This window comes from Agelaius phoeniceus, chromosome 12 (genome assembly GCF_051311805.1).
Source record: "Agelaius phoeniceus isolate bAgePho1 chromosome 12, bAgePho1.hap1, whole genome shotgun sequence".
Classification (NCBI taxonomy): domain Eukaryota; kingdom Metazoa; phylum Chordata; class Aves; order Passeriformes; family Icteridae; genus Agelaius; species Agelaius phoeniceus.
The window spans coordinates 15630232-15656072 of NC_135276.1; the positions used below are offsets into that span (position 1 = coordinate 15630232).

Genomic DNA, 25841 nt, shown 5'->3' on the forward strand with positions numbered 1-25841 from the left:
GGGGTGCAATTTGCATATGATTAGTGCCTCTGCTCAGTGCTGAGCCCGTGGGCTCTCCCTCCCCCACTGACAGCGACACAGAAAACGAAAAAATGAGGAGAGACCTGGAGCTGTGCTGAATTAAACCACATTCAGTATTTCCTTATGCCTGGAGCTGGGAAGAGCAACAGCACTCACAGCAAGGCTGGAAAAGGTCCTTGTGGGGAATAGGTATTAAGTGTGATCCTGCTTTGCTCCAGGCAGGAATCAGGGAAGCTTTTACCCCAACACCTCCTGCCATGCAACTGCTGATGCCCAAGCTGAGCTGTTTTGGCCAGCAAAATCCAGGGGCCAGATCTGCCATCCTCCATGGGCAGCCTGCTGCCACAGGGACCCAAGGGAGCTCTATCTTGCAGACTTCAGCTGCTCATCACACCCCTAAGAGCACACCTTGGTCACCACTGGGCAAGGCTGGGCCCACAGACAAGGCAGAGACATGAAACCCAGCTCAGGCTTTGTGTTCCCCTGCCCAGAGCCATCAGATCATGGAATCTCATGGACTTACAGATGCAGTTTCCTGTTGGGTGGCTTGAGCTGCAAAACGAGCCACGTGGTTGATGATGGGCGAGAAGTTGGTGGGGCCGTAGAAGCGGATGTGGGGCAGGCAGGCAGAGTAGGCTTGGACAATGCCCTCCACACCTTCAGGGAAAGCAGAGAAACATTACAGAGTGACACAGCTCAGGACCACAGCAAGCCCAACCAGGAATCATTAGCTCTGGAAATGAAGTCAGATCCATTCCCCCCACTTTCTGCCCGACTCATCCCAAATTTCTGAATATCCAAGCTTTGCTCTTCAGTCACTTTGTAGTGGGTCCTCAGACCTTCTGTGGTAGGGAAGCCCTCGTGGGACCCACAGTCAATGAAAGCATTCCTTGGGATTGTGAAAAAATCTCAGAATCAGCCAAGGAGGAGGAGCAAAAAGAAAAGCAACTCCTGGTCTCTGAACATAACCAAAAAAGAGATAGAGGGTCCACAGTAGCCCTAGTATAGATAGTAGCCCTTACTACTCAGGATTTGAGCAGTCCTTCAGCCATCTCTGTGAGCAGCTATCAGCTGCTAAATGGAGCATTGAGTCTGAATTCCCCATCTGCTAAGCAGGCCTTGTGTTTCTTGCAGCCTTGCAGGGGGAGCAGACGGCTGGTAGGACACACCAGACAGCAGAGCGAAGGCGGATTTTACACAGTCTGAATCCAGCTGCATCTTACCCTGGGCCTTCCTACACACCCCCAAATTTTCTGTGATTTCCTCTGAGTGTGCCTTTAGCATGTGCTCTGCTTCACTGTTCATATCTGTCTCTGAACATGCCTTGAAAAACCCCCATGATCACAGAATCATGGAATGATTCAGGTTGGAAGGGACCTTAGAGATGATCTAGTGCCAACCACGCTGGCATGGGTGGTGATGCCACCCACTAGATCAGGTTGCTCAGGGCCCCATCCAACCTGGCCTTGAACACATCCAGGGATGAAGGAGTAACTGAAGAAATGCAGAGGAAGGACAGAAGGCATTGAAGGCATCTAAGGAGTCCTAAAGGCCTGGCAGATGCTTACCTGAACAGAATGGATTCCTGGGATTGAAGTTAATGGCAAACTCATGGGATACCTGTGGAGAAGAAAAGACCCAAGTTAATTTGGAGGGCCAGTGCAGGGCAGGCAGCTCACTAACAGTTCAGCTGATGCTGCAGGGCTGGTTTAAGTGTGATGCTCCCCTGGAGCAGAACCAGGTGGTCACAGAGTTATGGTCCAAATAACTGCTGGGTTAGTGACACTTCCCAGCTCTCTGCTACCCAAACAGCAAACACAAACATGGTCAGGGCTGAGCAGCACTTGAGGATGAACCAGTTCTCCAGTGCCCCCATCACGGAGCCTCCTGAAATTATCACACCAGACATTCTCCCACAGTTATCACAGCATGTCTGTCCACGTGGCTTCCTGCTGGCTGCCCAGAGGGGAAGCAGGCAGAAGGGATGCTCTCAGTCAGCTGTGCCATCTCACCAGTCACTAGGAGAAATTACTTCATCCTGCTGCAGGTTTTAAAGAAAGAAAACTCAAACTCATCACAGGGAGTGCCAGCCCTGGCAGCATCTCCATTCCCCATCTCTCTGCACGAGGATGATGCAGCAGGAGATAAGAAGACACAGAGTGAGCTGTGCTGAAGACCTGGTCTGGCATGTCAGGTACAATGGCAAACCAGCAGCTGATTAACTTCATCCTCTGGGTCAGCATGAGGGTGAAAGGCAGCGTGGGAGAGGTGATGTGAAAGCTTGGGTGTGATGGACAGCAAGTCCCAGCACGACCTGAGCTGGTTTTCATTGCCTGTGAACCCATCCTTCCACCACAGCACATCCAAGACCCTTTGGCTTTCCCACCACCTCCTTTCAAGCTTTCAGAGGGAGATGGTTTTGCAAAAAGGTCTTGTGGCAAGAGCAGAGAGCCCTACACCTTGATCCCTGGCTGATGCACTGGACAGCAGTTGCTCTGAGCCTGTCTCAGCCAGCACAGAAAGCTGAGCAGCCCAGCTGCAGGAGTGGGCTCCTGGCTTCCAGGATGAACCTTTCCAGTGCTGGTGTGGGTCAACAGCCACCAGATATGTGGGGTTACACATTCCTCACTCTGCTCCCAGCAATTTAGGCACTCAAAGAAGCAAACAGACTCTCAGGAGCATCAAGGATGTGCAACTGCCTCTCCCAGCACCTCTGAAAGTTGAAGGGGTGATTTGGGCCTTCAGGCCACCAGCTCAAGGACTCTGCAACAAAAAGCTCCCACCCTGTTTGTGCCAGTGTTACAAAACAAGGATATTGTCTCCCTCTCGGAAGGGTGGAGGATTGCTGAGCTTTCCAGCAAGGGAATTGCTCTGGGACACACAAATTCCCAGTGCTGGCAGAAACGAGTGTCCCCCAGAGCCGTCTGAAGGCAGAGCCCGCCCGAGGCTGCGAACGCAACACGCGTCTGATTCAGACTTTCCAATTATGCTGGGCATTGTGTCCAAAGCAGCAGAAACTGTTGTTACAAGAGGCTGTGGGGTGGGAAACAGCAACCAAACAAAAGTAAAGTCAACCAAAAGCCTTCCCCATACTGCAAAGCTGATGGGCTGCCTGACTGGCGACCGGCCACAGCCTGCTCAGGTCTCCCCAGGCCTGCAGAGCACCACCAGGAGCACCCACAGCCACCAGGGTAGAGACAAGCTGAATATATGGCTGTGTTTTGCATACACCTCTTCTCACAGAAGCCTTGATTTTGGGCAATACACCCAAATTCAGTAATTCAGTTGACTTGCAGTTGTGAATGGGCTTGCTTTTTTTTTTTTTTGAAGATGTTCAAAATTCTGTCATGAGTATTTATAGACAAGGCAGGCAGAAATATTTCCATGTTTTGCTCTGCAAAAGAGGGGTTTCTCCTTCTTTTAAGAAGCAATGAAATGGTTTCAAGCTGTGTTCCTCACTGTCTACAGAGCAGAACCCCTACGTGGCAGAAGTGTTGCAAAACCTCCTCTGGAGTTTTTATGAATTTTACATATATAAAAATATATATCTACATATACATATCTCCTAAAAAAATCAACAGGAGGGCTTCAAAACAACAAAAAAACTTAAAAGAAAGGATGTAATTCCCTATTCAGCTTGTACTTTGAAAACAGTTTCTGTGGAGTCCAGCTAAATGTACATGGAGCACCTACAGCTATCCCATTCCCCAGTAACTCACAGGGAGAAACTTTTGAACCATCCCAAAGGGTAAGAACAACCTCACAGAGGGTTCTCTGCCACCTCCAGCAGGAATCCCATCACTGCCATGACTCAGTTTGCCTATACATATATATATATATATATATGGCAAAAGGATGGAAGGCCTTGGAGGTTTCACATCAGTCAAGCCACAACCTTCCTTCAGCTGATCCCGTCTCCCAAACAAACCCAGGTGACCGGTGTGGCTCCAACATTGAGAATCCCCCTCTCTGCTGCTGCTTTGCCTTTGCTCGTCCCCCAGAAAGCACAACCCATCTGCTCCCCTCTGCTGTTCCCCACCAGGAAAGCACTCGAGGCTCTCCACAGAGCTGTTACACCGCAAGATGTTCTTTGACATTTCCAACGCGACTTTTGTGTGTGAAACATCTCGCTCCGACGGGCGCCGGAGAAGCGTTGGGGGAGCCATGGCAACGGGAGCACAGAGCACCATTTATACCTCTTGTATCTCCTGGCAATCTTTACTTGGGTCCATGGGTCTCTGATTTCTGTCCACTGTCACACAGGGCTGCTGCTTTGGCTTTGAAATTACCCAATGAGCCTTGACAGCCAAAATGAGTGAGTGGAGCCAGTGATGCTTAGAGAGAGCTGGGGAGAGAGGAAGCCCCAAGCTGGAGTGGTGCAGGGAGATGCACCAGGGATGGCCCCACTGATAACATGAGACAACTGATGGGTCATGGGTGACCTGTAGGCATGGCCCAAGCACCTGGGGAGGAAGAAGCTGCTCCCCACTGGGGCTTATTTGGGCTTAGAGATCATTCTGGGGAAAAACAAGGTATTTTTTCTGGTAGCTTTTACAGAGCATCTCCTGGCCCACAGGAGGCACGTGCAGAGCCCCCAGCCCTCATCCTCAACCCAATATCCACCTCCAGTCTTGCAGAAGGGCTGTTTCCAGCCCAGCAATGCCCTTCCTGTGGGCACTGACTCACACACATGGGCAGCACAACAGGATGCTCTCTGTGACAATCCCGAGCTGCTGCGCCCTTTCCATGCCTCCTGCATTTGCCATTCCCATTTTTCTCCCCAAGTAACAAATCCCTGGCAGCAGCTGGCTCTGAAGACCTTGGAAGATGCTTACCTAGATTTTCCCAACAAAAGTGATAAAGTGACAGACCAGAGACATTTGGAGGCCAAGGAGGATGAATCAGCTCCAAAGTGCACATGGAGGGATCTCCTTCTGTGGCTGGCAAACAGCAAGAGCTCCCACTTGAGTCATACAAATTCTGGCTGCTGGGAGGGCAGGGAAAAGCACAAAGCCGGAGCAGGCAGGACATCCCCAGCCACGAGGGCTGGCAGGGATGAGCTTCCCAGCCCAGCTCCCAGCTGCTCATGACTTACATGCCCTGCTGTGCTCAGCCCAGAGCACAGCTCCCCTCCCACAGAACACAAAGGGCTCGCTGAGATCCAACCCCAGCCTGAAGCTGGGAACGCCTCAAAAGCAGCGAGCAGAAAGAAAATGCACACGAAGGGCGTGAGCAAAGAGCAGCCAGAAGAGCCAGCCAGTAATTAATGATGGTGGTGTCCCAGCACATTGTCTCAGCCCTGAGAAGATGCTCCCCATCTGCCAGCCAGGCTGCAGGAACAGCCCCATTCCCTGCCCTCCAGAAGAGCAGGATGTGCAGCTCAGCCCTTGTAGGACCAGTGTCCAATCCTAACCAAAGATCAAGGTGGATTTTTGGGAAAGCTCCTGTGCTTCAGTCCTTGCAGGCTCTGCCTGTGCAGCATCAAATCAAGGCTCCCTAGCTCCCAGCCCCCTTCCAGACTTAGCTGCTGTCTGACACATTCATCCAGAGGCCTTTTCCCTTCCCCAGAATTGTTCCTGCCTTCTGCCAGGAAAATGAATCAATGCCTGGCTCTGCCTATTAATGCCAGGGAGCTGCTGCTTTCATGCCAGTGCAGAATGAAGGAACGGGCTGCCTGTGCCCCATCCCTGCCTTGCTGCCCACCCACACTGACACATCCCACCGGCTGAGATTCCACACCTGCCCTTTCCCCCTCTCCCCAGCAGCTTTTCCCTGACCAAGCCCTGGCAGTTCTGCTCCTGCCAAGGCAATTTCAGGACAAACCCATCTCAAACACTCAGGTGGCTGCAGCACTTCACCTTCCAGTCTGGCGGGAGCTGGGCGCCGAATCCCAGAGCAGGAAACATCTTGTCCCTAAAGAGAAGGAGGAAAACATATGGGTGTACTGACACACACAAAGCAGGCTTGCACAGCTTCCCCCAAAACATGCAGTGCTTTTCAATGGGAGATAAACATTCTTAAGAGAGAACAGATATCCCCCCTTGGATTTGATCTTTAGAGAAAAAGGAGTCCAGCTTTGCTCTGTTTCCCACAGAGACCAGGAGCATCCTCTTGCCCAAACACACACGTCTCTTGCAGGCATGTAACCCTGGAGATTTTAAAAAGTGAGCAGTCCATTTTGGTCACAAGAGCCATCACAGTGAAAGCAACAGACTTCTGCTTTGTTTTCTCTATCAATGTCTGAGATGATATTTTTTCTATATTTTCTCCACTCCTCAGGATGTCTGAGGAATGAGGCAGTCGGGGGTCACAGCTCTGTCAGTAAACAACAGCAAGCTGAGGGCACCTTCCCCCAGGGTGTTCCACCTCTGCTAACATCCTTCCCCTCCACAGCAGCAATGGGGGGAGAGGAGAAAGCCTACCCCAACCCTCTCCTCCTGCATCCTGATGTTTATGGTAAATAACATCCTTAGGGTACTACTTAGCCCTAGATCAAGGCAGATGCATCCCAGAAGCCTCTTGGGAAGCCAGGGAAACATCTGCAAACAGGGGTGGTGGCAGAAGGGCACGGTGCTTACGAGTCATAGTCCTGGATGATCTGGCCCACAGCCCAGATGGCTGACAAGTACTCGTTTGTCCCCAGCGGGTTGATGTAGTGCAAAGAGGAGGGCTCCTGGGGGTTCCCATTGGAAGCTGTGAAGTCAATCCCAACCTGGAGGACAAGAGAGAGACATAAACCCATCCTCTGTTAGCAAATGCCACCAGAGACCCGGACACCAATCCTCCACTGCTGTGAGGCACACACACAGTTCCCTCAAACCTCAAACTTTGGAAAAAGTTTAACAAAATCCATTTCTTGCAAAAAGCTGATTAAATACTACATTAGGCAAAGTCATTCACTCTTTCCCCTCCAGTTTCCACCAATGAGCATCACACAAGGTGTCCCCAAGCAGCCCCTAGTCCTGGAGCAAGCCACCACCTCCTCCAGCTGAGGGTTCTCACTGCCCATCTCCCAGGTGCACAGCAACTGAGCAGCCCCAGGGCCACCAGGGCCACCAGGGCCACCTGGGTAACTGGACCTCAAGGTCTTTGACCAAAGCATCACAGCCCTGAGCAGACCTTTCCCTGCAGGCAGGAAGACCAGCTCTTCACCAGGCTTCCCCAGGGACCAATATATGCTGAGCTCTCAGGGGACTCTGTCAGGAAGGCACTAAATTAGGCTTTCTATTTAAAGGCATTTGTAGAAATGCCTATCTCAGACCCAGATAAATCTGGCCAGGAGAGGAGAGATGCTGAGCAACCCAATCTGATGTGACTGGGAAGGAAGAGCTGGGACAAGGCAAACAGGCAGCGTGACTGCACTCGACTGGTTTGCTTTGCAAAGAGGCAAAACCCAAAATAACTCCACTGCCTAAATCGAGCTCAGGGATTTTGCTCTGTATCTATAATGGGGGAGGACAAATGGCAGTTTGCTTGAGAAGGGACCTTGGCCTGGCTGGGGCAAGAGGACATCACAGCCCAGGAGGTGCCACCACCCTGTGCCAGGGTGGCTGGAAAAAGGGCATGGCAGGACAAGGGAACATGTTTTAAACTTGCTAGAGTGTGGGTTTGGATTGGAGATAAGGGAGAAATGCTGCACAGTGAGGGTGGTGAGGCACAAGTTGTGCAGCTGTGGCTTCCCCATCCCTGGAAGTGCTTAAGGCCAGGTTGGACAAAGCCCTGGGCAAGCTGGTCCATGGCAGGGGGGTGGAATGAGATGATCTTTGAAGGTCCCTTCCAACCCAAACCACCCTATGGTTCCATGAACACCTAACTTCTTTATAAAACAACTGTGCGGCCTCTCCAAACCTGTGGTTCACCTCTGGAACACCCCTGCACAAGTTCTGGCCAAGCCACCATGGCCAGAGAGCAAGAGGGAAACTGAGGCACGGCGTGGGGTGGAGTGAGACAGGCAGGGGCCCTGCTGGTGCAAGCAGTGCCATCAAGAGCAGCAAGACTCAGGCACTGGGTCTGGGAGGGACACAGCTGCTCTGCTTTCAGCACAGGGCACACAGCTGAGCCCAAAACCCTTTCCTCTGGCCTCAGCCCTCCTCTCCCTCGGTGGGGAAGGCACCAGTGGCCTCTCCAAATTGCAGGGGGTGTGTGCAGCATGCTCCTGCCAGCTCAGGTGTTTCTGCAGTGTTCCCTTTGGAAACACACCCTTTGGACCAAAGATGCCTTGGGAGGAGGAGCCCTCCAATAACCAGCAGATCTTTAGATGGGGGGAAAATTTCTGCATTCAAACCTAATTCACACAAGGGCTCTGTACTACCAATAAATTCACTGATTTTCTCTTCTATTCACTCTCCAGCACCCAGACCAAAGCACACAGAGGCAGAGCAGCACACAAAAAGCTCTCCCAATCATTGCTGTTCCTATGGCAACTCTTCCTCCTCCTCCTACTCTTCCCCCATCGTGTTTTCAGAAAAAACAACAAAATACAAACTGATCTAACTGCGAGTGCCTGCAGCTCTCTGGGTACTGCACCAGGAAAGTTTGCAGAAATTGAGAAGCCCACTTCTGCATTGTGGTGGTTTCACTCAGGATTGCCATGTTCTTGCTTATTTACTCCTGACAAGCTGTGGTCCAGCTTGAAAAAAGGTGGAAATGCCAGTAAAAATGCAGAAAACCATCTCTATAACATCCCAAAGCCTCCTATCTGGGTTCAGAATAAGGAGAGCTGCCATAAAGAAAATGAGGGTGGTTAAAGCTTGAAATAGGGAGGGAAGTTGGTGACACTTTGTGAAGGGTCAGAGGGTCTTTTTTAAAGTCTAGCATTCAGCCAAAGTCCAGCCAGCTCCCTCCATGCTACTGGATGTACCTCAGCATCCCCAGAATCCCCAAACCCACATGGTTTAACAGCAAAATGGGCAGCTCCTGTCACCTCAAGCTGGTGTCAAATCTCACACTGAACCTCACTCCCCAGTTCTGCCCATCACATAGGTGTTACTACTACTGGGCAAAGAGAAGCAAAAGTCCTTACAGTGAACATCAGTTGGCAGCCTCCCAGGATGTAGTCCAGGAAGGAGAAATCTCTGGTTATCTGAAAGAAAAACCAAAAAAGCAGTGTTTCAGCAATTGTCATCATTATTCAGGCTATGCAGGCCCTTGGAAACACAAGGGAGGCAGAGGATAAGGGATGAGGGGAGCTGGAGAAGCTCAGTCAGGGCTGAAGGAAACATCTCGGTAACATACTCACCTTGCAGGACTTGACAATGATGATCCCAGAGTTCTTGTAATTCTTTTTCTTCTTTTGCTTTTTGGGGTTAATGCACTCCAGCTCAAGCTGTAACACACAAGACAGGCCCTGGTGTGAGAGCAGTGCTGGGCTGTGCCCCGTGGCTGCAGATGCCACCAGCAGCACGTCCTGGGGGCAGCCACCCTCCAGTGCTGAGGAGGAAGATTTTATTGCCAGGCTATGGGTTGCAAATCCAGAGGAAAAATGGGCTCAGTGCCTGCCTCTGGCACCACCACCTTGTGCAGTCCTAGACAGGGCACTTTCATGCCTTTGTGCCTCAGTTTCCCCAGGCAGAAGACTCAATGCACCACACATGCTGTTTCACACCTCTCCATGCCTTGGCCAAGATCTCCTGGCCTGCAATCCTGGTGAGACAGCAGTGCAAAGCTCTGCTGTCCAGGGGTCTTCACAGCATCCCTTCAACCAGGAGGCATCTGCCAGGGATCTTGGCCAGCTTCAGGGCAAAATGAGGACACCTTGGGCACAAAGCTGGTGTTGAGCTGCACTCCTGGGGACCAGGCTGCCCCTGCTGCAGATGCAGCCCCAGCAGCAATTCACACCTGCCCTTCTGCCCCACAAACCACAGGGCACCTCCAAATCAGGGGTGCTGCTTCAGACACCCAGCAGAGCCTGACTTTCAGCAAAGCCTGCCTCAGCTCTCCCCAGCCCAGATGTTTCAGCTACAGCCATAGCCTGGGTCACTCATGGTGGGGGTGGAAGGAGAAAGGAACTTGGACTTGGCTTCTCCTGAGCACAGATTGAGGGTGCAAGAACCAAAGTCTACCATCAACCCTGAGGAGCCCCTTCCTCATTCTTCCTCATTCTTCCCCAGAAGCATGTCAGCACTTACAGGAGAGGCATCTTGGGCTTCACACAGCCTGGCTACCGAGGTCTGGAACTCCCCGATGAAGTCGTGTCCCCCATCGCTGTCGTAGTCATAGCACACCACCTGGGTGGAAGGAGCACAACCAGCCTCAGGAACAGCAACCACCTCCTGCCAGAGCTGCTGGAGTCCCCAGCCTCTCCTGCTGGAGACCCCAAACGAGGAATTTTTTGTTGCTTTGGGGTTTGTTAATAAGGCAGCCATGGGGGTTCAGATGTTTGAGAGTCAATCCCAGAGGCTGATCCCCACAGGGGGCTCCCCACTACCTTTATCATCTTCTCCATCTCTCCATCACACAGTGACACCAAAGGCACAGTGAATGGCTTCCAGACAGGGTCCAGGGTGTATTTGATCACCTGCAGGGGGGAGCACAGGAATGCTGTCACCACGGGCACACCCACAGGTACAGATCAGGACAAAGCAGGGACACATCTCCAAGAGTGACCCTGAAGCAGCTCCTGGTGGGCCAGGCCAGGCAAGCTGTCCCAGCCCTCCCCTGCCTCCATAACTGAGACACAGCAGGTGTGCTGGTCTCAGGCTGCAGCAGGTGTGAGTTAAACCAGGTTTGTTTTCATTGTGCTGGGTGATTGATCCACCCATGGGAGCAATTAAGGAAATCTGCCTGAGAGAACAGCTGTGGCACACTGGGCAGCACGGGCACAGCAATGCCTGAGCACGGGCACAGCCACTCACTGCACAGCCCCCGGGCCAGCAGCTGCCATTTCTGCCCTCTGCATCCTCTGCTTGCCCCCTGCTCATTGCCTACAGCCCCCCAGCACCCAAACACAGCCTGAATCCATCTGGGCTCTGACCACTGAGAAGATGGAGCAGCAAGATGCTGCAAGCAGCCTTGGAAAGCCAAATCAGCCCGGGGCACATTAAGCTCTCTTGTCTCATCTGTGTAACATCTGCTGCCTGGGCTGGAGAAATATTAATTGATGCTTTTTGACATTTCCTGAGAGAATGCAATTGCTTGGTAGAAACCTGAGCAAACTGGAGCGGGCTCCAGGCACATGCTGTGAACATCAGAGGTGCCTGCAGGGCAGGCAAAGATCCCTTTTCACAAAGGTGTGGTGCTCACAAAGAGAGATTCGCAGGGATGTTCAGATGTTCAGAAAGTCAGGCACAGGCAGCAAATTAACCCTTCTCTGTTCGAGGCAGCAAATTAACCCTTCTCTGTTCGAGGCAGCAAATTAACCCTTCCCTGTGCAAGGCAGCAAATTAACCCTTCTCTGTCCGAGGCAGCAAATTAACACTTCTCTGTGCGAGGCAGCAAATTAACCCTTCCTGTGCAAGACAGCAAATTAACCCTTCCCTGTGCGAGGCAACCACGGGGGATTCTGGTGTGAAGGACCTTGGATCTCTGCAGCTGGGACAGTCACTGCACAGAGCAGGGAGGAAGAGATCCATGGCTGCTGCTGCTGTGGGCAAACAGCTGCAGAGCACCTGGGATCCTGTTTGACAGCCAGGCTCTTCCTGAGAGTGGGGGAAACCCCGACAGGGCAGGAACAGCTCAGCTGAATTTGTAAACACCTAAACACCTCCTCCAGGAGCCTGGGAGAGCAGGGGGAGCCCAAAAATCCCTAAATGCCGCCTGGTCACCCGGGTGGGTGGGGCAGGATGCAGAGTTCCAGCTGAGCCTTCATTCACATCTGTGCTTGGACAACCAGCTGCAGCAGAGCATCCCTCCTGCCCTGTCACACCTGCCTTGTCTGCTGGGGCAGGGGAAATGCCAGCATCACACTGAAAGCTGGGTCTATTCCTGCACTGGAAGCTGCAGGAATGGAGAATTTTATTTCTTCATATGCAGCCTCAAAGCACAAAGATGGTCACAGCACCATAGAATGGTTTGGGTTGGAAGGGGCCTTTAAGACCATCCAGTTCCAGTCCCCCACCATGGGCAGGGACACCTTTCACTAGACCAGGATGCTTCCAAACCCATCCAACCTGGCCTTGGACTCTTCCAGGGATGGGTCACCTACCATGGTACCCCCTCTCAGGGCAGCTGGATGTATGCAGGGCTGGGAAGGTGGAGGCAAGCTGGAGCATCCATTACTTGAAAGAAAACTTGTCTAGACCTTGATCCAGTGAGACAGAGCAATGGGCAGCAACTCAGAGGAAACACCAGTACAGACATCTGCTCCCCACAAACCTGACAGGCTTTTAGAGATCCCAGCAATGGCTGGTGCACAGTCACCTCCCCATGCCTCTTCCAGAAGGAAGGGCTGGGGGCCACTCCAAACCCCCACATCTGAGAAACACATCTTGTTGAGTCAAAGCCCAGCTACACACACTGAATCATGAGGGGAAAAACAAGTAAGGTCCCAGCCTGCTCCCACAGGAGAAATACTAAGGTTGATGTGAGCTAAATATGCATGGAAAGGTGTGTGGGAAAGCACCAGAAAATAAACAGCAGAGCTGAGGTTGTAAGGATGGCCTGGATTGGTAGCACAGGACACAAGGCATTGCCCACATCCTGGTGCTCACGTGCCTGTGGGTGTGTGAGGGAAGGAAATCCTCATGGACTTTGCACAGAAGTGGTAAAACCAAACATATGGAGAGACTTTGTAAACAAACACCACTTTCTCCTTCCACCTGAGCTCCCCTTGTGTTTTGTTACAGCAGTTTCCTGTGATGGTACAACTCCTTAACCAGGCTTTTAGGGGTACAAGAAAAGGGATGGAGAAAGAAGGGGGTGAGAGGGAGCTCTCTTCCTCTGCCATGGAAGCTGCTGTGAGTCCCCCCTCGAGTGATTCCCCCTCCCCTCTCTGCCAGCTGCCAGGAACTATGTACAAACTAAAAAGAGCATTAAAACAAGCTCTGAGGAGAAGAAAGCAAGCCGTTGAAAAGTACTTATTAGTCCATTGTTAAAGCAAAATCCAGCCTTTTTCTCCCTGCCTATGCTGTGCCTGGTATTCCTAACACCACTGGCTTTAGCAGCTTGAGAAGTGACCAGCTGAGACCAAATTAGCACAGCAGGTATAAATGAGGGAGAGGAGGGCTCAGCTGGCCCTGCTCACACCCACCAAGACCCTGGTACAGCTCTCTGCCTCCCTGGCTGTGGCTCTGGCTCATGAGAGACATGAGGAGGGTGTTCCTGCACTGAAACTGGAGGTGCCTCAACACCCAGCTTAGGTGGAGGTGGGGAAAAAGCTCATTTTGACCTTTCCCCACCTCACACCACCTCCCTCCACCATCTCCCCAGGTCACAGCTCATCCTGATGCTCCTGAAAGTGGAGGGAGAGTGGCCCAGAGCTGGGTCTAAGCCCAGGACTGGAGATTATCACGGGCTTCAAGACCATCTCCTTCTCTGCATTCTGGATACAGCAGTGCACAGAAAATATTTCAGGATTTTGCTGGCCCCAGTGAACCTTCATCTGCTGGAGTCCAGCAGCCTCAACTGGACACCAGGAAGCAAGCTGTGAGGTTCTGAAATCCCTGGATCCCACCCTGCTCTACAGGCAATGGATAACTCCATGAAGGGCAAGAGGAGCTGATGTGAGGATGGAGGTGTCTCAGCAGCTCAGGTTGGAGTTTTGCTCACCTCTGTTCTGTGAACCAGCATCCACTTCCCATCATCACCTGGCTTATAAAACTCCAGGAAGGGGTCTGACTTCCCAAAAAGGTCCTGGAGGGAGAAGAACAGGATGGGTTACATGGTGCTCTGCAAGCAGCAGAGGTCCAAGGGAGATGTTTCTGTGTCACTGCCAGCCCTGCAGACACTCTCCTGTCCTCGTGGGGCCAGGTCAGGCACTCTGGCAAACAGGCAGCACCCACAGGCAGTGTCCTGGCTGTGTGAATTCCTGGCTGTGTGAATCCCCTGGATTTCCCCAGCACATTTTGTGAGCTGGGTGTGCTGGCACCCCAGCGTGTGCCTGTACCCAATGAGCTTTCTGGACACAGATGCCACAGAAAACAGCCCCAGCTGGGAGGCAGCTGCATTTGGGCTTGGAAAAACATCCAAAGCCTCAGAGGAAAACCAGAATTTTGAAGTGCATGTCTTGGGGGAGAAAGGAAGAAAATCCACCCTCCTACACACAGCAGCAAAGCATAAGCAGAGGAAGTCTTTAAGGAGCGAGCTGCCCTGGTGTTGACAGGGATCATGTAACACCCTGAGCAAGGCAGCCCTGAGTCAGTGTGTGCTGCCTGTGCTGCCAGCATCTCCTCAGATAATCCCCCCACAAAGGCTCTGCTTGTGGGAACGTGCACACACACCCCTCTGCTGGGATCAGCTCGGGGGCTGCCTCGGGAGGAGGAAGGCACCGACGGGGAAACTCCAGCTTTTCTAGGCAGAGCTTCATTCCCATTCAGAAAAAAACCCAAGGAGTTGCTAAGAAGAAACCAAATCCCAAATATTCCAGACAATCTATGGAGAATTTAAGTTATTTCAGTTGGGTTTTCCTCCTAGAGGAGGGTGGGTGTCTGAATCCTTCAAAGAGCTGGAGGAACTTTTTATGGGTTTGTGCTTCTGAGTGATGCAGTGGGGATGTGAGGGGCTGTGCATGGGGAAGGGGGAAATGTGGACACCCCAGGACCTCCTGTCCACAGCAAGGCCAGGAGATGGCAGCTGGGATGTACATGGGTTCTAATGATGTCCCAGCAGAAAATCCATCAACATTTCCATCTAAATCCTGTTTCTGAAGCCAGCCAAAAAAGTAAATCACTGCAAAGTGTTTTGGCTTGGGGAAACTACAACTTGCTTCAGTCAAAATTCTTCTGCAGAGAAGCAGACCCTAAAGGCTCTCTGGTGAGATGAGGCTATTTTTTTCCTACCCTTTTTCACACATTGGTAGGCTAGAAACACAAGCCATTCCTTCTGCAGCTTTGTGGCTATAGCACAGCTCTCATCCCTCACCCACCACCTGGGCTTGGCACTTGCAGGCTTCTCAGATGGATTAAAGAACCAGTGGTGGGTACCTGACCCTGCCTGTGCTGGCTTAACCTCCCACCAAGGCAGCTTCAGCAGCAGCCCAGCGTGGGCTGGTGGAGGCACTGGGGAGCTTTGAAGGATTTGCTGCCATCCCACGTGCATCAGCCTGGCTTGCAAGTCCAGTCGGTCTTGTTCTCTTCAAAGCAGGGTGGGAGATGCCTCCAAGCCACAAGATTGTGGGCTGCTATTTTAAAACATCAAACCCACCCACATCTCACCCCTGCAAACCTGGCAGGAGGTGGAAACTGAGCAACCAAAGGAGCTCAGCAGACCGGATCGATCTGCAAATCGATCCAAGAAGTGAAATGATCCAAACTGGTTTAAAACACTATGGAGAAGGAGGGTGGAGCTGGCACCTCCAGCAGACACAGCTCCCTAAATCACAGACACAGCTCCCTAAATCACAGACACAGCTCCCTAAATCACAGATACAGCTCCCTAAATCACAGCTTCCAGCAGCAGCTCTGGCTTGCAGCACTTGCTGTCCCCCAGCCATGCTGAAGCACCACTGCCCTCCTGCTGTCCCCACTGCTGTGGTGGCACAGACAGCCCTGGGCTCCACATGCCTGGCCCCAGGTGGAAATGCCTCACTTCTGCAAGATATTTTATCTTTCAACAACTCTCCCAAGAACTGATCATAAGGTATGAGAGCCCCAGGCTGAATTTGCTGCTGACATGCTCCTGCTTTGCAGTTTCAACATTTACATCAAGGTAGTGAGATGCAGGTGGAGAGGATGGGATGTGATGGGGAGGAGGACCTGCCTGCAGCCTCAAAGAGATCCCAGCCTCAGGGCAGCCATGGCAGAAGGAGCTGCCTGGGGCTGAGCACTGCTCCAGGCTGGGCTTGTGGCACAGCTGCCAGTAAGGGATGAGCACAGCTTCAGCTTGGTGTGTGCACTGAAGATGATCCCTGACCCCACCACAAAGTCCTGTGAGATCCAGTCCCTCCCTATAATGTCTGACCCTGTAGCTGTGCTCCCAGCTCCGTGCTCTGTGGTACAGGATGCTGCAACTCCCCAGGCTGCAACCTTAGCCTTGGTTTTCTTTTGTTTATTCAATTTTCCACTGTCTTTCCTAAGCTTAAACAAGTTTTACCCAGCTCCCACAGTTCCATTTCAACCATAACCAAAAATGACACAAAAAATATTGGTTTTCATCCAATATCCTTGTTCAAGGGCCATTTTAATTTGCATTAAGTGACCTGAGCATCCTTTGCTCGTGAGCAGGGCTTTGAGCACTGCAGCTCTGTCCTGCAGGATGGGAATTGGCAAAGAACCCTTGTCAGCTCTTGGTGACAGCAAGTGGTCACTGAGCACAACCTTTCTGCTGACACCTACAGATGAAATTGAGCTGTTTGTTACCTCCTAACTGGAGCATTTGGCTCCTTGCACTAGGCAGGGTAAGTAGAAGGGTAGAAAACAGCCACTTCCAATAGGTGGGAAAAACAACTTGGATAAACCAGATACCCACTGAATTTTAACAACAGGACTGGGTGAGCCCCATCTTCTGCCCCAGCAAATACCCTCCTGCCTGGCTGCTTGCTTTACCCTGTTTTCAAAGAAACCCAGGGCCATCCTGCCAATAAAACAAGCTCTGGAGAGACTAGGAAAAAGGAAAAAATAATATTCCCATGGATTGCTTAGCAACAGGAGTGGTTCAAGAGGAATAGCTCTGGTTGCCTGGTAAATAAGGTCAGAAGATGCTGTTCAGAGAGGCTTTAAGAATGTTTCCTGTGCATCACATTCAAAGCAAAGCTCCTGTGCTCCCTGTCCCTGTGAGATCCTCCCTTCCTGGGAGAGGACAGGCCCTACACTTTGGTACAGAAGCAGATCTTTGCCCCGTTTCCAGAGGGGCTGAAGGTGACAGGCCAGGAGCTCTCAGCTCATGGAGTCAAGGGTCATCAAAACTTCCAGCTCTGTCAGGAGGCAATTCCAAAAGCTGCCCCCGAGGCAGTAAATCTGCTGTCTCTGAGACATGCTGATACACACAGAATCCTCCCACCTGGAGATGTGTGATGATGAATAGTGACAATAGGGAAACTGAGGCACAGCTGTGCCCAGCAGCCAGCGGATCTTGCCCAGTTTCACCCTTAAGTTTTCTCCAGTGGGACTGCTTTCTGTCACTGCTAGACCCAAAGCAGAGATTTCCTTAGATCCCAAGGGCAGAAATTTAACATGGCATCCCCCAGACACAGCTCCACTCACCTTTTTATCCAGTTTTCTGCCAGCCATGCTCAGAGTAATCACCCTGTTATCTGAGAGCTCCTGGGCAGCTATCTGAAAGACAAGGGAAGGCTGCATTCATTTTCAGCATAAAAAACTATGTTTCTGGTAAAAAACACAATCCCTTTCTTGAGTGTCATGCTGGACTTGGTCTCACATGGCTTTTCTGCACCAGGGCTCCTTCAGGACCTCCAAGGAGGAGAAGCCTCCAAGAGGACTGAGCCAAGAGGAAGGAGAAGCCATCTGAACCCTTGCCAGCAAGATGTGCCACCTCATCCTCCATGTCCTGGGCTGGGCATGGCAAAAACATCCTTAGGGGAACATTTCCCTCAGGGGAAATGCTGGTGGAAGGCAGGACTTGAGCCATGTCTCCAGACGAGCTCCTGGTAAGGCAGCCCCAAGGATGAAGAGCCCACGAGTGCTCCTGAGGAGCTGCAGCAGGCAGGAGCACAGCCCAGACCCCTGCAGCTGGAGAGACTTCATTCCCACATGCTCCAGAAGGGCTTTGGCTGCCAGCCCCCAGTGGGCCAGTTTTGTCTGGAATGTGGTCTAATCAGTCTCTTGGTATTTTAAAGGAATGTTTATAACAAAACCCCACATTTATTCGCTTTTATTACAAGCCATTTCCTGAATCACTTGTCTTTTTTTTCCTGCCCAAGCATCTGCTCTTCACCTCTCCTTTCTCTGATCTCTTGAGGTGGGCTGAGCTGTTCCCCAGCATTTCCAGCTGCATCCCCCTTCTCCCAGGGCAGGAGCCAGCACCAGGAGAGCCAGGAACACAGCCTGGACATTGTCCTTGTGCATGTGCACTGTCCCAAGCATGGTTGCTTGCTGGCTCTCACAAGGGGCTGTCCTGCCCTGAAATCACGCACTGTCATTACACCAAGGCTTCGAGAAAAACTTGCAGAACTCCAGGGGACAATTTTCTACAGAAGGAGCAATCAGAGGGTTATTGGCACTTAGGAGAGCTGGGGAGTTGGCAGAGATGAGGAGGCAGAGATGCAGCTCCTGCATCTGCCTGGGCAGCTGAGGGGATGAGCCACAGCTCCTGGGCAACCTCTTGGCCTTCCCATGGTGGACACAACTCTTTGGTGCACAGAGGAGCCACATGAACCCCAGTTTTCCCCTCTGCTCCATACAGGAGTTCCCTATTGCCATGCCATGGAATTACTTTTCTCTCCCACCGAATCCCTGGCAGGTGTAAGCAGTCACCAAAACCAGCAGGAGGAAGAGAAACTGCAGGGAAGAGGATGAAATCTGCCCTTTCCTCAGCCCCACAAAAGCATGCCCAGCTGGAATCCAGCACTTTGGGGCTCCTGTAGGCTATGTAAAAACCAGGCTGTGCAGACAGGCCAGGAATGTCCTTGTGCCATCCTGTCACAGTTGCTGGTGGCATCTTCTCTTGGCCAGCATGGACAGTAGCAACATCCCCATCACTCTGTCCAGCACAGGGGTGCAGCAAGATTTTAAAATTGACTTCTACAAACACAGAATTTTGCTTTGGGATCTCCTCTCTTCAAACTCAGGGACCCCCACACAGTCCCATGTGTTCAGCCAGGGCTCTTCAGCTGCATTCACCTGTGTGGCATCTCAGCCAGGAAAATGGATAGCTGGGCACAACTGAAGGGAATGAGGACAAGAAGTCAGACTTTGGCTCCAAACTCCCTGGAGCCTGCTCCTCCAGTGGTGTCCATAGCCTGTTCTCCAGCACTGCACCAAGGGAAAGGTGCCCACACACAGCCCTGATGCCATCACCCACTCCAGGCCAGGACAAAAAAAACCCAGATCAAGAAATCATATCAGTTCTACAAAATGAAGCAGATGCCTCTGCCCCTTGGATGTTTAATGGCACATTAGTGACACAACAGGACCTTCCTTTCTCTAAAGCATGTAACCTTTGAACTTGGCTGGAAACTTTTCCAGCTCTTCCCACTCAAGCAGCAGATGGGATGTGAGAGCCCTGGGAATGGCCCCACTTCTGAACCTCACTGTGGCTTTTCCCCTTGCATTTAAAGACTAACTGCAGCAATTAGGAGAGAAAAATATCTTCCCCTAAAGCAAACAGAAGGGAGATGCAGCAGGTCCCAGGCTTTTAAACCTCTCTAGTGCTTTTAAACCTGACAGAAGTTTAACTCCTTGCTGGCCTTTCCTTCCACAACTTTGCAGCCCAGCTGCACATTTCACAAAACCCCTAACACAGCAGAGATCCAAAAATGATGGGAGCTGAGGTAAGGCAGAAACACACCTAAATTTAGTCTCCTTTTTCAAAAAGAACATTGCTGGAGAGATCCGCAGCAGGAAGGCCACTGCCCGAAGGGGTCTGGATCAGAAGCAGTGGCTGTTGCCATGAGAGTTGTTGCCATGGCACATCCTCATCCTACAAACAAAATCACCCATCCCTGCAAAAGGAATGAGCCCTATTACCTGTCACTGCACCAGAGAGGTCTGAGCAGGCGCCTTCTACCAGATAACAAACAACAGCAGCACAGATTTACTTTGTACTTCTGCAGATTGAGGCATTTTGTATTTCTGAGACTGGAGCAGAAGTTGAAGACTCACAGTGCTAAGAACAGGACAGACACTGAGCAAGATCCTGTCCCAAATAAACTGTCCTCCAAACAGACCAAAGTGGCCAGGAAAACAAGAGGCAAAGGGAAAAATATTCAAGAGATTCACCCCAATCTCCTGGAGCCCCTGTGAGTGCCCTGCCTTGCCCCCATCCACCTTCAGAGGCCCAGCAGCAACACAAAGGAGCCAACCTACCGTGATCATGCCCTTCCCAGCTGGCTTGCCATTCCCCAGGAGGAGAGTCCGTGTTATTTTCTTGCTGGAGACAATCTAGAGAAGCCAAAGACAATAAAGCCATGATTGTACAAGTGATCAAAAGCAGACTCATAAGCAACTGATCATTGCTCATGTTGGTTAATTCAGGTTCATTTGCAGGAGTAGAAGAAAGGCACCAATATGCAGGGATGGCTGTGAGAGTGGGAATATCAACAGTGACACCCCAGCCCTCAGGGAACCCAGGGACCAGGGGGGGAGATCAGTGGGTCCTCACACAGACAGAACCACTGCAATTTGATCCCTGCAACATCACCACTCACTCCCTCAGGGCCCATTTCACACACTTCTACCACGACCCCTGCTAGCCTTGATTGCAGGACATGTTTCCATGGGTGGATCCTGATTAAAGCTGGATGCTCTCCCCCAGCATCATTCTGGACCCCCTGAGCAGGGACAGCACCCCCAAAGGCATGCAAAGTTCTTCCCTTCACTTCTGGTTTGTAACAGGACAGACAGAATAAACTGGGAAATTAATTAAACCCTGAGATCTTTCCCAGCTCAGTGAGTTTCAGTCTCCTTCAGATCTGGAGAACCTGTAATTTTTCCCTATGAGGTGCAGATAACCCACATGGAGATCCAGCAACCTGCTGGAGACACCTGTGCCCTGATCCCACATCCAGTGTGACCCCTCGAGTCTGGATGAGCTTTAAAGGTCCCTTTCCACCCAAACCATTCTGTGATCCTCTGATTCTTGCAATTTCAAAGCAAAAACCCTTTACATTTGTGAGGAGCCAGCCAAGTCCCAGTGCTTTTGGTGCACAGGAATCACCAGGCAGTGTAACCAGATCTTTGTGCCACACTGGGAACAGGCAGGACAAACCTCACAGCCCTGGCTGCAGAAACCATGGACACCCTCCAGCCTGGAGTCTGATCCCTGCTGCATTTCCTTTGGCCACAGAGGTCATAACAGGCCTGGGAATGATCCAGGCCTCCTTTTAAATCCTACTACAGACCTCATCAGCTGCACTAAGCAACCTGGCTGATCTGACTGAGCTCCAGTGCAAACTCAGAACTGAAAAGTCAGATTCTCACTGCCCAGCTGTTGGTGCCCACAGCTGTTCTCTGCTTCTGGCAGCTCATGGAAACATCTCACCAAGCAAATTCCAACCATCAGGAAACCCAAGGCAGAGTGGCTGAGCCCACAAGCCCCCATTCACTTTGCTTCATTCCTCTCCTCACCCTGCACAAGTGCCACCCCTCCTGCCCACCTCTGCTCCACAGCTGGGCTGTGCTGCCAGCCCATGCTGGCCACAGGGAGAGGAGGCAAACAGGACTTCAGGGGAAAAGGGGAAATTAAAAGATTCCTCCATTCCAAGCTGGTGTCCTGTTGAGGACTAAATGTCACCAAGAAGATGATGTTGGAACTGCTGCAAAAACTGGGCACAGGTCAAGTTCTCCTTTGCAGAGTGGAAATACTGGGGGTAAGCTTGCAGAGTTCCAAGCTCTCTTCTTCCTGACAGGCTAAACCCACTGGCTGTGCCCAAATACACAGCAGACAGTGATGCCACCATGGCAAAACCATCAGCTGTGCTGAGAGAGCCCCTGGATGTGAGACCTGCCAGCACCTGCCCATCCCCAGCATCAGCACAGCCCAGGAGGGTCTGTGCAGGCTCCTCTCTGACACAATCACCTTCCCAAGCACCAGAAGGGCTGAGACCATCTAGGAGACCCAACAAGCAGGAGAAGATGGTTCAGACCCTTCCACCTTCCTCCCCACTGAACATGGATAATGTTTTTCCCCAACAAGAGCCTGCAGAGCCCTGGGCTGCTGCAGAGCCACACTCAGGAACAGCAAGGTTCCAGCTGTGTCCTTATGTCCATGAATTCTCTGCTTCCACCAAGACATGACTTTCACAAGCAGCCCTTGCTGAGCTGCCCCACTCTGGAGCTGGAAGTGTTTCAGCACAGCAGAACTAACAGTAAAGGATGGGTTTAAGCTGAACCACTGAACACAGGCCAGAGCTGCTGCCTGCACCGTCTCTAAACTTCTGCAGGAGCAGAATTAGGTCATCACAGACCACTTCCAAAATTCCAGTCATTAAACTTCAAACCCTGTAAGTGTCAGTGCTCTTCTAACCTGTCAAGCTCTTGAGCTGGCAGTGGTGAAGCCCCTGGTGCTGCCTGCCACATGCAGTGCCATGCTGCACTCTGTGAGCAAAGCAATTGTGCTCATGAGCACCTTGGGCTCCCTCCCCATGCTGACCCACCTATTACAGCACCTCCTTCCTGCCCAGTCCCAGCACTGAGCACTACAGAAGCAGTTTCTCCCAGCCTCTGCATTTGTGCCAGGTACCACAGCAGCCCTCAGCTGCTGGATGCTGCAAAAAGATGGAAAAAAACCCCCTCATTCCCAGCTTCTGAGCCAGAGGACAAAGACATTTGGAGAATGCAGCTGCCAGGTTCTAACAGGGTCTGGGCTCATGAATGAAAAGACCTTCCAAAAACTTATAAATCACATTGTGTCCCAAAAGCTTTTCCACAGGAAGAGCAGAAGACACATTCCAGCACCAACATGCTCAAGCAGGAGGAATGTTTTGCTACACAACAGCGATGGACAAAACTTTCAGAAAGAGAAAACCCAAACTGTGAAAGAAAGGCAGACTACATGCATCCTAACTTTAAATATCTGGAAGTTTCCCAAGCCTAAACTGGGCCCTTACTACACCCCATGGTGAAGACAGAGCCAGAAGCTTCCAGCTGATGTCCCTTTGCCAGCACCAGCAGAAACCACACCATGATTAGCTCAGACTGGAGCGAGCAGACCTTCCCTAATGTGCAACAGCTCAACCTCAACAGCTGAAGGGTGACAAGCAAATCACATTTGTCTTTCCAGGAAGGAGCCAGAGAACTTGCATGGGGTGAAAAGAACAGCTGCCACCTCACCACATCCCTGTGTCTGATGTGTTTTGGGGTCCCCTTTGCTGCAGGGACCCCAGACCCACCGTGCCCAGGGTGCAGGAGAACTCGCCCAGGAAATCGTGCTCATACAGCTGCGTGCTTGACTTGTCCTGGTCAAACAGGGCAAACTTGAGCTTCTGCACCTCTTCAAAGTGGTAGTCAATGATGAACTTCTTGGCAAAAGCTGGGTTGAGGTTGTTCACAGCTGTCTCTGTCCTGTCCAGCTGCAGAGAAAAAGAGGCATTTAGGCAAGTGCATTTTACAGCTTTGTCACTGAAACTGAATTCAGCCAGAGCCACCCAGAAAGCCCATGGTGACCACCAGAATGAGCACAGCAAGCCCTCAGCAGAGCTGTCCCAAACACAGGCTGTGACACCTGGGTGCACAAGCTGAGATCCATCTAAACACACAAGGGCACAAAAGGCAGAGCTGCCTCCCGAGGAGGGGGGCATGGACACCCTCCCCACCCAACAGCCAGGATGGAAGTGCCCACCCAGCCAAGGCTCAGCTGGACTCGAGGATCACTGAAGCCAGAATTGCTTCATTTGCTTTAAGCCCTGTTCTCCCATGAGCTGAGGCTCTCTCACACCTCTTATCCTCAGCAGACCCTCACAGCTGTAATGCCAAACTTGCTTCTTCTAGTCTGTGCAGCCAGCAACAAGGACAAGCAAAACAAGAAGTGTCATGAGCCAGCACACAACTTTCTAGCATTTCCCTCTGGAACTCAACCCAAAACATCCATGTGGTTTTTTTCTTTATTGGCCTTCCATAGATAAAAAGATAAAAAAACATCACCACAGTCCCTTTTTTCATAGATTTCATCAAGCATTAGTAGCAACAAGAGGCTGGAAGGGCCCAGAGACAAAACTTCAGTAGATATTGTCACCAAGAGCTGTTGCAAGCAGGCTGGAAGCAATGATGAACTGGAAGGGCAGGCACAGAGGGGAAATGGAGACTGGAAGAATGTGGGGAACCCAGTGTCAGAGGGGAAACACCACAGCTCTCTGCAGCAGCCCACAGCCAGGAGCAGGGAGAGGAGCAGAGGAAACTTGGCAGGCAGCTGGTGGAAGTGTGGGTTTACAGCACTGCATGGCACAGGTGGTCAGAAAGCCTTGTGGGAGCAAAAACACCACCCTGAGGACAGCCACAATGAGATCCTGGAATGCTGCTCTGAGCAATGGAACTTTGGTCCCAGACCCCACAGCTCACACTGCAGGAAGGGTGGCAGCACCAGCAGGGTGCTGTGATGAGCTTGCACAAAGACAAACCCCCAGGATTTTGGCCAGAAACTGAGGCTGGTGTATTTACTTCTGGAAGTCCCTGGGCAAGGAGAGTCTGAACTCTCATGTCAGAACCCATATTCCCTCCCAGGCATGCTAAAGGGCAAGTTTAGAGCCTGATATGCAAAATATCCTTGTGAAGCTGAAAGGGGCAGGAAGGGCAGGGGCAGCAGAGCCTGAGAGCTGAACAAGGAACACCAGAGCTGGGGGGAATCCTACAAAGCAAGCAGGAGCTCTGTCAGAAGAGCAGCAGATGGTATCATGTTGGTATCACTGCTCAGCCTGGAGATGATAAAGCTCTGGGGAGACCTCAGAGCAACTTCCAGCATGTAAAGGCATCCAAGAGAGCTGGAGAGGGACTTTGGACAAAGGTCTGGAGTGACAGGACCACGAGGAATAGCTTCAAACTGACTAAGGGTAGGTGTAGATTAGATATTCTGAAGAAATTCTTGCCTGTGAGGGTGGTGAGTCACTGGCACAGTTTGCCCAGAGAAGCTGTGGTTGCCTCATCCCTGGGAGTGCTCCAGGCCAGGTTGGATGTGGCTCTGAGCAGCCTGGACTCGTGGAAGGTGTTATGACAGCACTGGCACTTTGCCACATCACCCTGTTATCCCAGGGTATGGTAACATGGATATTAAAAGAGAAGGAAACCCAGGCACTGTCCAGTGTGATTTTATCAAAGCTGCTGCCCTCAGTGTCTGGAAAGACCATCCCATCTCCCTGTGGGGCAGCACAAAGCCTCTGGCCATGCTGTGACCCTGGCTGGCATTCCACCCTGTCCTGCAGCCAGGACACCCAGTTCTGGGCAAGGCTGTGCATCCCAGATCCAGGGCAAGACCTCTCTGGAAAGCAGCTGGCATCCCTGGGCAGCACCAACCAGGCTGTGGGACCGTGGGATGTCTGCCAGGGCTGCTGAGCCAGGAATAAGCAGAGCAGAAAAAGCCTCCAAAAAAAAAAAGAAAAAAAAAGAAAAAAAAAGCAAGCAAACACATACCTTAGTCCCAAAGAAACTCATTCAGCACAGAAGGCAGGTTTGGAGGGGCTCAGTGGAAATGTGGTGAGTTTGCTATTTATACACCCAACCATCACGGGGCTTTTTGCAATTGCTCGCTTAGTCTGTCTTAATTGCCAAGAAACGACTGAAGTAAAGTAAATTTACTAAAGTAAATGCTGTGTTCCCAGAATAGCCACCTGCTGCACCCTAGGGAACCAAAGCCAGCAACACCAGTAGGCTGTGAGCTGGCCAGGGCCACACAGCTTCACACAAACCCTCTCTGCTGCCATCCCCTACCAAAGGAGCCTCTGCTCAGGGGTGAACTGAACCAGGAGCAGAGGCATCCACAGCTCTGCTTCATTTCAGCTGCACAACACACACAAATCCCCCTCCAGCTCTGGGAGATGGGACTGCACAGGCAGCAGAGATGGATTTTAGGTCCTTCCATGTTCTTTGAATGACTGGGAAGCCAGGGACCAAGAGAAACCAGTC

At 51.6% G+C, this 25841-nt stretch overlaps 1 protein-coding gene across 5 annotated transcripts in view; it reads right to left on the reverse strand.

The window, feature by feature from the left end:
• Positions 1-25841, reverse strand: part of CPNE2 (copine 2) — a 44867-nt gene that overhangs the window by 5507 nt on the left and 13519 nt on the right. For all 5 annotated transcript variants that reach the window (XM_077185182.1, XM_077185183.1, XM_077185185.1 and 2 more), the window contains exons 3-14: positions 23120-23299; positions 20097-20171; positions 17316-17387; positions 13726-13809; positions 10448-10537; positions 10149-10247; positions 9260-9346; positions 9044-9103; positions 6600-6733; positions 5880-5934; positions 1590-1641; positions 545-678 (exon numbers count right to left, since the gene is read on the reverse strand). In XM_077185182.1, coding sequence (XP_077041297.1) covers positions 545-678; positions 1590-1641; positions 5880-5934; positions 6600-6733; positions 9044-9103; positions 9260-9346; positions 10149-10247; positions 10448-10537; positions 13726-13809; positions 17316-17387; positions 20097-20171; positions 23120-23299 — 1122 coding nt within the window. The remainder of the gene's footprint in view (positions 1-544; positions 679-1589; positions 1642-5879; positions 5935-6599; positions 6734-9043; positions 9104-9259; positions 9347-10148; positions 10248-10447; positions 10538-13725; positions 13810-17315; positions 17388-20096; positions 20172-23119; positions 23300-25841) is intronic.